We start from the raw sequence: 15494 nt of genomic DNA, 5'->3' as shown, positions 1-15494 counted from the left end.
TCGTTTGTATTATGTACATGCATACAGCTACTGCACAGTTTAAATTTTGGTACCAGAGCATCTATATGAATCCAAATCAATCATTGTTAACATCTAATCAAGGTTGTAAAGGCGTTAGTCGGCCGGACAGAACCTTCGAGTATTAACCGGCAATTAGTCAAAGATTAATCGGATTTGTATTTTTGTATTTTTTATTTATTAATCAACAAATTATTATATAAATTCAATTAAAATATGTATTATATTATTGAAAAACAATATTATAAAATTATTTAATATAGAAAAACACGTATATTTAGAACATATATTTTTAAAAATGTGCAAATGTTAATATTTTAACGATAATATCATTGAAACAACTCAAAAATGAATTATAATAATAAAAAAATAAATTCACAATATAAAATGATTTTCTTTATCGTCGATTAGGTGGCGCCAAGACGGTCTAGGCGGCGTCGAGGTAGCCTAGGTGGAGCCCAAACGGCTAAAAAACACTTACGAACCAAAAAACGCCTAGAGGAACTAATTGAAAAAAATCGGGACGGATTCTCAATTTCGAGCGCCTAGGCGGGGCCTAGACGGTCGCGTCATTCTCTACGTTGGGATAAAACTACTCTTGACTTGACAACATTATTTAGTATTTTTTGCACCTTATAGCTTCTAAAATATGATTGATGTACAAATGGAGCACAAATTATCACCAGAAGAACCATCTTTTCGTAGATGAAATAGGAGCTGGTTTCTCTATAATCTCATCCTTCTTTCTATTCTCTTCAATGCCTTGCTTCAAAGACTCCAACCTTTTCCTGCACAAAACAATTAATTATTGCTACTCAGATTCATCACAAAAAATAAAGGTAAATTACTCAATTTTTGAAACCCGGCCTAAGGGGGCATTTGGTTACCTACTTTTCTCACCCTGTTTGCTTTTTCACTTTTAAAAGACAGGTGTTTGGTTAGACACATCATATTTGCGTTTTATAGCTAAAAAGTATTTTTTTTTTTTTACAAAATCAGGGAATCCATACTTTTTGAAAAACAAGCAAAAAGGTGACAACAAACAACATGTAAACCAAACGAGCCTTAAAAGTCACTCAAGTTTGCCTCTTCAAAATCAACGATAATGACATCAAAATGGAAAAATCCAAAAATTAAGTTGTTTAGAACCACTTTTACTGTGGAATCACATTTTTTTTTTATCTCCAAATCACTATTTTGGGAGTTTTTTTCTCTACTAACCAAATAATACCCGAATAATCTCAAAAACAAAAAGCTCAAGAATTAAAGTTGTTTAAAATATCATTTCCATCAGCTCTATGATGAAGGGTTACATCCTATTAGAGTGGTCAATGTTGAGGGATTTTTATGTTAGTAAGGGCAAAGTTGTGTGACTTTTATGTTAGTAAGGGCAAAGTTGAGTGACTTTTATGTTAGTAAGAGTAAAATTGAGTGACTTTTATATTAATTTTTGAAGTTGAGTAACCATAATGTTAATAAGGAAAAAGTTGAATGGCCATGAGTGCAATTTACCCCAAAAAAATTTGTCAAATAGAAACGATAAGAGTACGCATTTTGGCAAGATAGGACTAAGGGGTAAATTACACCCATGGCCGCTGAACTTTACCCATTTTAACATTATGGTCACTGAACTTCAATTCTTAACGGTATGACCACTGAACTTTACACTTTTTTAACATCGGTGACCATTGAATTTTAACTAACTCCTCAAAATGACCGTTAACGACCTCAAAATGAAAATATTCAAGAATTAAAGTTGTGCAGAACGACATTTACCATGAAACCACATTTTTTTATTTTCCAAAATCACATTTTTTGGAGCTCTCTCTCTAAAAATTTACTTTCTATCTCCTAACCAAACAACACCTAAATGACATCAAAACGAAAATTTTCAAGAATTAAAGTTCCTTGGAATATCATTAACTCTTCGAATTTTTTTATTTTGCCGCCGTCAACGGTCGTTTTGAGGTGTTGAGTGGTCACCGGTGTTAAAAAATGTAAAGTTCGGTGGCCATACTGTTAAGAAATGAAGTTCAGTAGCCACAATGTTAAAATCGTAAAGTTCAGTGGCCATGGGTGTAATTTACCCTAGGATTAGGGCTTCATACATGTGGAATCCCTAAAACTCCAATTTGGACTCAACCACTTAATGACTCCTCAAATTTTCAGAACCACCTTTTTTACACATCAACTTGGAATGATTTTTCTGCCACCTCAACTTGCTTGAAACTAGGGATGTAAGGAGCCGAGTGGCTCGACGTTCGGCTCGGTAAAAGCTCGGCCATGACCGAGCTGAGCTTGAGCAAGATGAAGCTCGTGAGCTGGCTCGGTTATATTTTCATGAACAAACTCAATTACAATGTTCAGGAACAGGGTCGTTAGCAAGTTTAGTTCGATTTTTTTTAATAATAGTATTTCTATAAAAGGGGAAATGTATACTAGGCAGTTTTGTGTGAAACTTTATTTTCTTAGGTTTCAAAACTAAATAAATTTCAAATGACATTTTATTTTTTTTTTGGAAAAACAAATGAAAATTATTAATAAACATAATTAATGAGCCTTGGCGCAACGGTAAACGTTGTTGTCGTGTGACTGAGAGGTCACGGGTTCGAGTCTTAGGAGCGGCCTCTTGCCAAAAAATTGGTAGGGGAAGGCTTGCTCCCAGTACACCCTTGTGGTGGGACCCCTCCCTGAACCCTCGCTTAAGCGGGGACGCGTAGTGCACCGGACCGCGCTTTTAAACATAATTAATGAACATAATTAATGAGCTACACGACCAAATAAAAGAGCAACTCAACTTGCTTAAACTTCCAGTGGCACGAAAAGTGTGTGATACTGCTACGGAAAAAAGGGGTTGGCCATGGCATTATAAGCAAGTTGGGGGGACAAGAAGGTCATTTTGAAAGTTGAGAGAATCCTTTAGTTTGGGTACAAGTTGGGAGGATAAATATGTACTAAGCCTTAGGACAAAATTAACTTTTTTGGCCAAATAAGTACTCAGTTGGATGAGTCAACTCGCTAGTTGGACTAAATTGGTGAACAAATGAAAGGTGGAGGAGTTTTTTTGGCAGCAAGAGTTAATTTGGACTTTATTCATCCCAAGGTGAAACTGCTAGCCTAAAGGTTCAATCAAGCTGAAACTTCTCTAACTTCTCTGAGAAAGGAAATTAACTTTTAAAAAGACCTTTCCTCCGCCTCAACTTACTTGAAACGATTTTTCCGCGACTCCAACTGTCACGTCCGTGACTAAATTTTTAGAATTTATATTTTGATATTAGTATATATGATAATTATTAGGTGTAATTGACATCTCCACATTTTCGCTTTCTTAATCACATATATATTATCTTCAAAACTCATCATATCATTTCAAAGTATCTTAACCTTACTTCATATCTGAGATATGTATATTTTTCAACCAACTATTAAACTCTCAAATATCAATTCCAAATCATACTAAGGAGAAAAATCAAACAAAAACCAAATTCTGGTTTAAAACTCAAATGACCAACATATTTCGTTTCCAGCATAACTTTTTCATACAGAGTCCGATTAAGGCGATTCAAACACTCTTGGAATCATAAGATAATAATAAAGAACTTTCATTTAGGACTCCATGACAGATTCAATCTATATCTGGTCGAAAAATGCATCATAAGATTCAGATACGAATTTGATTTTCCAGCAGCACCTATATAGATAATTCTCTATATCTCTAGCTCAAAGTTATGACTTACTCATAACCCCTATCACCAAATATCAAATAATTTACTATTTTTCATATACCTGGATATTGCTAACCATCAAATCTCAGTTTTACACCTCATTAGCTAGTTACTCAATCCACGAAAAATTCCAAATTATCTCTAAGCTTTCACCAAATATCCATATAGCTATCACCAAATATTCATATTCCTCGATTACTATCGATTATTTCTTAGCTATCATCAAATATCAATATTCCTCGATTACTATCAACCATAGGTCCGAAGAATTTAACCTAGAGCTCTGATACCAAACTGTCACACCCGACCCTAAACGACATCAATCGGCATCGGGCGTGAAATAGAAAGATCATAATCAATACTTAATACTCTCCAAATTTAGATCACAATCAATTAAATAGTAAAGTTCTAATAATAATTCTACCAATAAGCAACAACTTCCGATTCTCGCCTAATTGGTCGGTAACCTTCTCTCTATCTTGTACTTTCTCACCTAAAAACATTAAAACATTTAAAAACATGAGACAAAAATCTCAGTAAGAAACTATCAGCTATAAAAACCAACTTTATTTAACATAGCTACATATATACCTTTATAAAGGGATTTAATCAAAACCTTATAAAATATACTCAAAACCAAAGTTCATAATATAGTCAAAGTAGTAAACCAAAAATATATAATCTTGTATCAATTCTTGAGTTCAAAACCTTATAAAATATTGTAATCAAATAAGTGTTTTATCAAACCAACTCATATTTAATCAAACGTAAAACCTTATATCAAAATCAATCATAACCGAAAACATAATCCAAATGAACTTAAAACATTGTATCCATCCTCGAGTTTCTCCCCTTAAGTATCAATCCATAACCACATATATAATCGAGACGTCTCTTAACATTGCCTATCCCATATGGTCTTACCCGACACTTCTTTGCCATACCCAATAGGTCTTTCAAACTGTGTACACAGGTCATGTCCCTCACTGAACATGGTCTTCAAATATGGAACCACCGATCCGGATAACTCTCGAAGGATATAAAATCATAACGTGATCAAATATCCGTTCACAATCAAATTCCAAACTATTTTATAACCAAAAATCATTTGGCTTCAATTAGCCATTTTGTATGATAAAAATCATATTTGGACTTCAATCCAAAATAATAACAATAATAACTGTAACAGATTTCTCAATCCAAACACAACTCGTAAGAAATCATCAAATTCACCAAAACATATATGTATATATGTAAATCAACCAAATGAAGCCTTAAATCAACATCCGAAATTCACATAGAAACGTAATAAATAGCTTCATTTGAACCATAATTTCACAATAAAAAGCAAAATCAGGAAAAACCTCAATTTTAAATTCATGTATAACCCTAAAATATCAATGTCTGAAACTTCTTTGATTATATATATATATATATCTGTATACATAAAACTCAAAATATAGGTGATAGTTACTTACCTTGACTATTAATTGAAAACCACAAACCCGTTCAATTCGCCTCTAAATTCTGTCTAAGCCATTTCCCTCCAAACACTACCGAAACTCAAAAACTCTTCGGCTAGGATTTAGATCTATATATAAAGATGCTATGTTTTCAATTTCGAATGATTCGGACAGTCGAATTTCCGTAAATCAAAGAAACGGAGGAGAACCGGTTCAGAGAAAACTGATAAATTTAAAATGAATATTGGAGATCATGATAGGAGTTTAATAAGTTATGAAATCTTAATTGGAATAAATGATATCCGAATTCAAAGTGCAGATTTATTGTTGAACTTTATCGGGTTGAGGTTTAGAATTATTGAGAGTTATATAAATGATGTTTAGAGAGATATCGATGGTAGTGATCAAAGAGAAGTAAAGTGGGAGAATATATTTGATGTTTGAGGAAATAATTAAGATATGAATTTTGTTGTGATCTTGGAGATGATTTGAGGAAAAAAATTTGGATTAGAGAATATGAATTTCGAGGACGAAATTTCTTAAGGTGGGGAGAATTGTCACGTCCGTGACTAAATTTTTAAAATTTATATTTTGATATTAGTATATATGATAATTATTAGGTGTATGATTTTTATTGGTGCTATAGAAAAAGTTTGGAGTTAATTTGAGGGTTTTATGTGTGAATTAAAAGTGATGATAATTTTTAAAAGATTATGTAAAGATGGAGGATCAAACTGGATAATTGCCAGATTTGGTATATATAGATAGAAATGGCGGAAGAGGCAGAGATTATCCATATATATTCATTATATTCATTTTAAATTTATCAGTTTTCTTTGAACCGTTTCTCCACCGTTTCTTTGATTTACGGAAATTCGACTGTCCGAATCATTCGAAATTGAAAACATAGCATCTTTATATATAGATCTAAATCCTAGCCGAAGAGTTTTTGAGTTTCGGTAGTGTTTGGAGGGAAATGGCTTAGACAGAATTTAGAGGCGAATTGAACGGGTTTGTGGTTTTCAATTAATAGTCAAGGTAAGTAACTATCACCTATATTTTGAGTTTTATGTATACAGATATATATATATATATATAATCAAAGAAGTTTCAGACATTGATATTTTAGGGTTATACAGGAATTTAAAATTGAGGTTTTTCCTGATTTTGCTTTTTATTGTGAAATTATGGTTCAAATGAGTGAATTTCGGATTTTACTTGATTATGTTGATTTAAGGCTTCATTTGGTTGATTTACATATATACATATATGTTTTGGTGAATTTGATGATTTCTTACGAGTTGTATTTGGATTGAGAAATCTGTTACAGTTATTATTGTTATTATTTTGGATTGAAGTCCAAATATGATTTTTATCATACAAAAGGGCTAATTGAAGCCAAATGATTTATGGTTATGAAATAGTTTGGAAGTTGATTGTGAACGGATATTTGAGCACGTTATGATTTTATGATTTTATATCCTTCGAGCATGGCCTTGGCGCAACGGTAAAACGTTGTTGCCGTGTGACCAGAGGTCACGGGTTCGAGTCTTAGGGGCGGCCTCTTGCCAATTAAATTGGCAAGGGAAGGCTTGCCCCCAAAACACCCTTGTGGTGGGACCCCTCCCCGGACCCTCGCTCAGCGGGGACGCGTAATGCGACCGGGCCGCCCTTTTTATATCCTTCGAGAGTTATCCGGATCGGTGGTTCCATATTTGAAGACCATGTTCAGTGAGGGACATGACCTGTGTACACAGTTTGAAAGACCTATTGGGTATGGCAAAGAAGTGTCGGGTAAGACCATATGGGATAGGCAATGTTAAGAGACGTCTCGATTATATATGTGGTTATGGATTGATACTTAAGGGGAGAAACTCGAGGATGGATACAATGTTTTAAGTTCATTTGGATTATGTTTTCGATTATGATTGATTTTGATATAAGGTTTTACGTTTGATTAAATATGAGTTGGTTTGATAAAACACTTATTTGATTACAATATTTTATAAGGTTTTGAACTCAAGAATTGATACAAGATTATATATTTTTGGTTTTTGGTTTACTACTTTGACTATATTATGAACTTTGGTTTTGAGTATATTTTATAAGGTTTTGATTCAATCCCTTTATAAAGGTATATATGTAGCTATGTTAAATAAAGTTGGTTTTTATAGCTGATAGTTTCTTACTGAGATTTTTGTCTCATGTTTTTAAATGTTTTAGTGTTTTTAGGTGAGAAAGTACAAGATAGAGAGAAGGTTACCGACCAATTAGGCGAGAATCGGAAGTTGTTGCTTATTGGTAGAATTATTATTAGAACTTTACTATTTAATTGATTGTGATCTAAATTTGGAGAGTATTAAGTATTGATTATGATCTTTCTATTTCACGCCCGATGCCGATTGATGTCGTTTAGGGTCGGGTGTGACACCAACTTGCTTAAACTGCCAGTGACACATCGAATGTACAACACAAGGCTATCTATGGCAATTTAAGCAAGTAGATGGAAAAAAAGTCGTTTTGAAAGTTTAGAGGATCATTAGGCGTTAAAAATACCTTTCCCCCGCTCCAACTTACTTAAACTGCTAGTGACACATCCAATGTGCAATACAGGGCTATCTATGGCAAATTTAAGCAAGTAGATGGAAAGAAAGTCATTTTGAAAGTTTAGAGGACCATTAGGCGTTTAGGTGCAAGTTGGAAGAGGTGAATATGTTTAACTATTAATTTAAGGCCTAATGCTTCCACAGCCCCCTTAACTTGTCCAAATTGGTCATTTTACCCCCTCAACTCATCGAATGTCCTATTTACTCCCTTAACTCCATAAAAGTGGTATTTCTCACCCTCTCAACTTGTCCATTTAGCCCTCCAACTCATAGAATGTCCTATTTAACCCCTTACCATAAACCCCTTACAATCCATTATCGATGCCTAAATTGATACCCTTTTTTAAACGTTAAACCTATATTGGTGCTATTTTGTACGTGGAACCTAAATTGATACTTCTCCAAAAAAACCATATGCTTATTTTGGTACTTATCCCTACATATAATGTCTTTAACTTGTTTAACAAAATAAAAAGTTGATATTAAAAAAATATATTTTCAAACTCATTTGAATAAGTCCTATTAATTTTGCACTATAAAGGGGTAAGAAATACTACTTTTATGGAGTTAATAGCGTAAATAGGATCATTAGGAGTGAGGAATACCACTTTTATGGAGTTAAGGGGGTAAATAGGACATTCGATGAGTTGTGAATGGGTAAAATGACCAATTTGGACAAGTTAAGGGGGTGAGAAATACCATTTTTATGGAGTTAAGGGGGTAAATAGGATATTCGATGAGTTGGAGGGGCAAAATGACCAATTTGGACAAGTTAAGGGGGCTGTGGAAGCATTAGGCCTTAATTTAAAGATACAAATAGCAAAATCTGACTCCAAACGCCTAAATGATTTGCAGTAATGGAGAATCTTTAGCATATCTACCCCCTGACGATTGTACATCTACACTCTTAAAGATTCAACGATTGTACATCTACACTCTTAAAGATTCAAGTGGAATATCTTTCAAATAAGTAAACGGCATTTCGTTCTGTGTAATTCGTTCAATGAAGCAGAAGGGTGCAGTTAAACATTACTTGGTATCTGTGAGGCGACCATGCAAGCTCCATCTCTGCCGAAATCCTTCAATGCCTTCAACTCCACTCGCAAGAATTAAGCGCCTACAATAAGAGTGAAGTGGAATTACACGAGTAGATGAAAGACTCGTTTGAATGGTTATCATTTTGGCGCATTTTTATCATATACAAGTGCATAGAACATATAAATAACATGACACAATTACACGCCAAACCGAATTGACACCATGTGTATGATTGATGCCCAAATCTTTGTAATGACTCTATGAAATGGAATATCAATCATTTTTATGGTGATCTATGGTTTCTTTTTCGGATATTGTTGCTTTATAATCCATTTCTTTCTTGTTTCATCTATTATAATTAGGAACATGATGGTTAAGCAAGTTTATTCCACTTAAGATACCTAGAGAGCTTTATTCAAAGATAAACTAGTTCAAAATAGAATGGGATATTTGTCAATTTTGTCATATCGTTATTGGGAAAGTTCAATTTTACCCTTATCATGCAAAACGACTCAAATTTGTCTCCGTAATAGATATCTTAGCTCAATTTTACCCTTTTCGAAGGAATTTCGTCGCTAATTTTCATCAACATTTACTTAGAAAAGGGAAAAATTGAACTAGAGTAATAGGGACAAATTTGACCCTTATCTCGAAATAGAATACACAATATAGGATAAGATATGAATCCGCCTCTACATTAGAACACTAAGCATATGATCAAAACTATTCTCAAAGAAAATACCTCTCCAATGATGCGACTTCTAATTCAAGCTGGGAAGCTTTATTCAAAGATAAAGCTAGTCGAAAATAGGATGGGATACCGGTCAATTTTGTCATAACGTTATTGTAAAAGTTCAATTTTACTCCTATCATGCAAAACGACTCAATTTTGTCTCCGTAATAGATATCTTAGCTCAGTTTTAACCTTTTCCAAGGAATTTCGTCGCTAATTTTCATCAACATTTACTTAGAAAAGGGCAAAATTGAACTAGAGTTTCCAAAATAGGGGTAAATTTGATCCTTATCACGAAACAGAACATAAAATATAGGATGAGATATGAATCCGTCTCTACATTAGAACACTGAATAAGCATATGATCAAAACTATTCTCACAGAAAATACCTCTCCAATGATGTGACTTCTGATTCAAGCTGGGTAGCTCTTTCTTTTGCTCCCTCAAAAGGCATTGACAACCCTAGTTTACGCTCACTGTCTTGAAGCCGTTGTCTAATTTCCTTATCCTGCAACTCAGTTTTCGAAGAAGATGAAAAAAACTTTATTAAATGGTCACTGAACCAACCTCCAAAATATTCATTGCAGATTATGAAATTGAGTATGAAAAATACGAGAAAGACAAGCAGATAAGAATATCCTTCTTCTCACCCTTCTTTCAGCGCACTGTCGATATAAAGCAAGCTCATCTTGACAGAAAGGCTCAATGTCATTGATTTGCAAACCTATAACATACATCAGGATTTGATTATTCTCTTTTTCCATGACCTTACAATGGGAAATAAATATAGAAAGCTCAAGTAGATTACAAATATATTTTAAGGTTGTTCACCTAATTTACATATTTTACGAGTGTATTTACGTGCAGGCCTCAAATGAGAATGTCAATCATTTACACGGTTAAGCAGTCATGGATTATAGAATATTTTGCAAAATAACATCAACAGATACCAAATGATAACCACAAAATAGTCAAAATAAGAATTACATCCATCTACTAGAAACCATAACTTACACAAGAATAGGTTTCTTAAAACCCCGTCGCACAAATCAACACCTTCAAGCACATGAGACGCAATTTCTGGTGGGATGACTGGAGAAGGTGGCCCCATCATTAGATCATCTCCAACCAAAATAGTTTCCTCCATCATTGGTTGTGAATCGACTGAAGACATATATAGTGACAACAGGCTTGTAAATATGTCTCAGATGTAATACTTACAACTAGGGTGGCAATTTCTGACACGAAAACACGATTTACAGAGACAACTTGACTAACACGATGCAATTGACATGACAACCATTTTTCTAGCATTTATATCATATATAATCATACTATATATGAGAAAACACAATTTTGACACAAAACACGAAATTGCCACCTCTACTTACAACGAGCTAATAGTTAAAACATGTTGAGGAAATTATGTAAGACAAAAAGCTCAGGCCACAGTTTGGCTCCACATGTACATTTGGCAGATTGAAGAAAGAAATCCTCACAACACAAGAACTGGACTTAAGAGGGAATCATTAATGTCAAAAAAAAGAAGAATTTAGAACACTTAAAAAAAGAGTAGAACAAATAAAAAGGTCATATAGAAGGGAAACTATGCTATATATATTTAAGGTAAAATACATTCATAGCCCTGAACTTTAGCGCTACTAACATTAGGGCCCCTAAACTTATTGTTGTAACTTTAAAGCCAAATCAAAGAAAACCTGTTTAAAAAATTAACGAAATGACGACCTAGACAAGTTTGACTACATCATTGGCTCTTTTTTTATCCATGTCACGGTAAATTATAGTAAAAAACCTATTTCCAAGTCACCATTTCGTTAATTTTGTAACGGATATTCTTTTACTTGGACTTTAATGTTACAACAATATAAAGTTCAAGCACTTTTATGTCACGAAACAAAGTTTAGGAGCCATAGTGTTAATAGCACTACAATTCAAGGGTTATGGATGTGTTTTAGCCTATATACTTATAATGCAAACTAATGTTTAGAATATTCTCGAACTATCTCATTTGATGTCAAAAGCACCAAACCAATTCTTAGCCGTATAAACCTGTAAAATCTCATAGTCCCCAGCAGTTTTTGCACATAGTTTTCCATACACCCCAAAATGAGCTATACTTTGTTTAGACTTACTGGTAAATCATCTTAAAAAGGAACACAAATCCCAAATTAGATAGGAGGAGCGATCACATACCATCCATTTTAGCTTATAAGAGAACACTTCACCACTGGAAAATTCAAGATTCGATTTAGTATCAAAAAACCTGTAAAAGACAACAAAGGAAGCAACTTTCAGTAAAAAAATGAACACTGAAACCAACATGATCAGCTAACTTCGCAAATAAATAACAAAAACCATTAGAAAAATACCTATCCACCATGTAATTTAGTTCCACAAGTAAAATAGTGATGATGATTGTAAACACAGAAAAATACATCTCTATTGAGGATTTTTATCAAACACTATAATGACAATAACAAAATAATACCTACCCACCATGTAATTTAGTTCCACAAGGCTTAAATGCACCATTGGTCATTGAATTTTCATAGCTGTTTTAAAATGGCCACTCAACTTCAATTTGTCTCCATAAAGTCACTCTGGCGACTTCAAGAGCAAAAGGACACTAGAAAAATGACGTGCCTACCACATAAGTAGTAGTCAATTTTACCGCTGACCAAAATGACACATGGTTGCCACTTAGATGACACGTGACTGCCACCTAGCTGGCAGACACAACACGTGGCGGCTAGGTGTCGGCTAGGTGGCAGCCATCGATCATCGGTGAAAGTTGACTAGTGTTGATGTAGAAGCCATGCCATAGTTTCAGTATCTTCTTGCTCTCCAAGTAGCCGGAGTGATTTTACCGAGACAAAATTCAAAATTGAATGATTTTATTGAGAAAAATTGAAATTGAGTGAACATTTTTTGAGATATGACCAATGGTGCATTTAGCCCCCACAAGTAATAATATAGCGGTGATTGTAAACACAGAGAAAAATACATTTCTATTGAGGACTTTTATCAAACACTATAATCACAACAACAAAATAATACCTATCCACCATATAATTTAGTTCCACAAGTAGTAAAATACTGATGATTGTAAACACAGAGAAAAATACATCTCCATTGAGGACTTTTATCAAACACTACAATGAAAATAACAAAAGAATACCTATCCACCATGCCATTTAGTTCCACAATTAATAATATAGTGGTGATTGCAAACACAGAGAAAAATACATCTCTGTTGAGGACTTCTATCAAACACTATAATGACAATAACAAAATAATACCTATTCACCGTGTAATTTAGTTCCACAAGTAAGAAATATAGCGATGATTGTAAACACAGAGAAAAATACATCTCTTTCAGGACTTTTATCAAACACTATAATGACAATAACAAACTAACCTACACACATATGATTGATTAGCGGTTCCATTTATCATAGACTCAGTAATAATAGTAATGCAATTAACTAAAATAACTAACCTCTCAATGGCTGAGGAATTCGCAGTCAGGAATCGAGTGGAACTGAAGAAGGACTCAACTGTAGAGAAGCCAAAAACCTTGAGTGCTGGTTCAGTCGAAACTTAATTTCAGACGAGCAAGAGATTCTCTCTCTATCAAAGGAAAGTTGAGGTGAATGAGGAAGAAAGCTAGAAATTGATTCCAGATGAAAGGATTCTGGAGTTTTGCCTACTGGTCTGTGGAGCGGAAAAGAGGCAGAGGAGAAAATAGGGAGGTTGCTTGCTGAAAGCTTCAAAATAGCCTTAAAGTTGATATTCCATATCAATTTTACCCATAGAGTTTAAAAATTATACAATTTGATTTTTTTAGAACGGGATAAGGTACCAAAATAGGCCTAAAGTTTTTTGAGAAATATCAATTTAGGCTTTATATATAAAATAACACCAATATAGATTTAACGTTTAAAAATGAGTACAAATTTAGACCTGAACGTAACACATCATTCCTATTACTACGTTAAGTTCTGAAAAACTTACTTGAATATGAATGACGTGTCATATTTCGTTCTTAAGCCTAAATTGATACTTTTTTTAAACATTAAACCTACATTAGTGCTATTTTGTACGTGAAACTTAAATTAATATTTTCACAAAAACCTTAGACCTATTAATTCATTAAATTGTACCTTTTAAGTCATAAATTTTGTTATTTCCAATATATATGTATGCCACTTTAGCACTCAGTAGTAACAAATTATAAATATATATATATATATATGATAAAAATAAAATAAAATAATTTTTTTTATAATGTGTAAGGTATGAATTAAAACAAATCTAAATATTTTATTGAATTTAAAAATATTAATCTCCAAAATTTATTATGAAATTAGAAAACGTACAAAAATTAAAATAATTAATATTCAATTGATGCAGAATATGAGAACAAATATGTATGTCTTTTTAATGATGTTTAAAATTGATTTAATTTGTCTAAGAATAAAATTGGTTTTGATTATCATAGGGATAAAATTATACCATTTAAAATGTTAAGAAATTACTCTAGATTATCAACCTTAAAAGTATTTTTACACCTAATTACAAATGAAAAGAGCCTTATTTGGGTGTAAAAATAGAGTGGAAAAAAAAGCTATATACTGAAAATTATAAATTGGACAATTGAAAATGACATTTTTTTTTAGAATAACCTAAAAAAATGCCAAGAGTAATTTTAGTTGATCATAAATCACATAATCGAGAAAGTTAGTAATTAATTTTAGATATCATTATTAAAAAAAATATGTGTTTGTATGGTTTTTTATTTTTATTAATTATATATTTTTAAATATAAAGCACGTAAACATAAAAGTTAAACAAAAAAAAGTATTTGAAGTCTGTAAAAAATATTAATTGTATACAGTAAAATTCCTATATAAGAATACTCTATATAGGAATAACCTCTATTTTGTTATAAAAAACCCCGGTCCCAACTTGATAATAATCTCTATTACCAAACTCTATTTAGTAATAACCTTCCAATTGTTATATAAATAGTCCGGTCCCAAGTGTATTCCTATATAGAGGTTTTACTGTATTTTTAAATGAATAGATATTTAATTAGATAAAATCATTTTAAATCATTATGTAGGTGATACGTTTATAGTAAGTATTGTAAAAATTATAGATAAAATAATTTTAAATACTGAATTAAATATGAAATGCTAATATTTCATTAAATATGAAAAAGTAAGTACTTATTACAAAGGTAATAAGAAATAAAATATCACATATGTATGAACTATGCCTAATACATATCCATAAAGCTAGGGCTGTAATCGAGCCGAGCCGAGCTTTGGCCCGTTCAAGCTCGGTTCGCTATAAAATTAACAAGCTCGAGCCTGAGCCGAGCTTGCTATAAAATTAATGAGCCGAGTCTGAGCCGAGCTTTGGCTTGCTCAAAGAGCTAGAGCCGAGTTTAGAGCTTGTTTCGAGCCCAAAATCCTCTTTTAGACTTGGTTCATTAAAAAAATTATCTAACTATGAATTGTTTGTTTGTAAATTGTTAATTATATTTGTGAAGTTTGCTCGCAAATAACTCTTTAATTGTATACATAAACAAGCTCACAAGCAAAGTTCGTGAATAAATAAACAAGATGCTTACAAATAGTTCGTCTATTACTCATTTATTATGTTTGTGAACGAACTCATCTAATAGCAAATGAAATAATATTAATTTTAGATATTTGTGAACTAACACAAAACTATATAGTTTTCTACAAAACTAAAATTTGTTCTTAAATGTTCTAATCGAGTCTGCTCGCGAGTTTTCGAGCCGAGCTTTGACCTGCTCAAGATTGGCTTGTTTACGAACCGAGCCAGTAAATCGTGTTCACGATCGGCTCGTTTACAAAT

General features: G+C 32.8%; 1 protein-coding gene across 2 annotated transcripts; it reads right to left on the bottom strand.

Moving 5' to 3' along the window:
* Window positions 1–350: 350 nt before the first annotated feature.
* On the bottom strand, window positions 351–13369 carry LOC136221735 (uncharacterized). 2 transcript variants are annotated; one of them, XM_066009170.1, is made up of 7 exons: window positions 13105–13369; window positions 11799–11868; window positions 10599–10748; window positions 10235–10308; window positions 9974–10092; window positions 8846–8929; window positions 351–806 (listed from the first exon to the last, which is right to left on the bottom strand). In XM_066009170.1, exons 2-7 carry the CDS (start codon window positions 11803–11805, stop codon window positions 698–700), a joined length of 543 nt encoding a protein of 180 aa, XP_065865242.1. In that variant the 5' UTR covers window positions 11806–11868; window positions 13105–13369; the 3' UTR covers window positions 351–697. The 2 variants fall into 2 exon arrangements, with proteins under 2 accessions (XP_065865242.1, XP_065865243.1); XM_066009171.1 differs by lacking the exon at window positions 10599–10748.
* Between the last annotated feature and the right edge of the window lie 2125 nt (window positions 13370–15494).

This window comes from Euphorbia lathyris, chromosome 3 (genome assembly GCF_963576675.1).
Source record: "Euphorbia lathyris chromosome 3, ddEupLath1.1, whole genome shotgun sequence".
Taxonomy (NCBI): Eukaryota; Viridiplantae; Streptophyta; class Magnoliopsida; order Malpighiales; family Euphorbiaceae; genus Euphorbia; species Euphorbia lathyris.
The sequence above is the reverse complement of the archived record's forward strand: the minus strand, read 5'-3'. Positions and strand labels throughout refer to the sequence as shown.

Excerpts from the sequence above, each read along its gene's own strand:
- LOC136221735 (XM_066009170.1), bottom strand. Across the intron at positions 8,930-9,973 it reads GAAGTCACATCATTGGAGAG|GCGCTTAATTCTTGCGAGTG; the intron begins GTATTTTCTGTG and ends CTCTTATTGTAG. Across the intron at positions 807-8,845 it reads GGTCGCCTCACAGATACCAA|GAAAAGGTTGGAGTCTTTGA; the intron begins GTAATGTTTAAC and ends TGTTTTGTGCAG.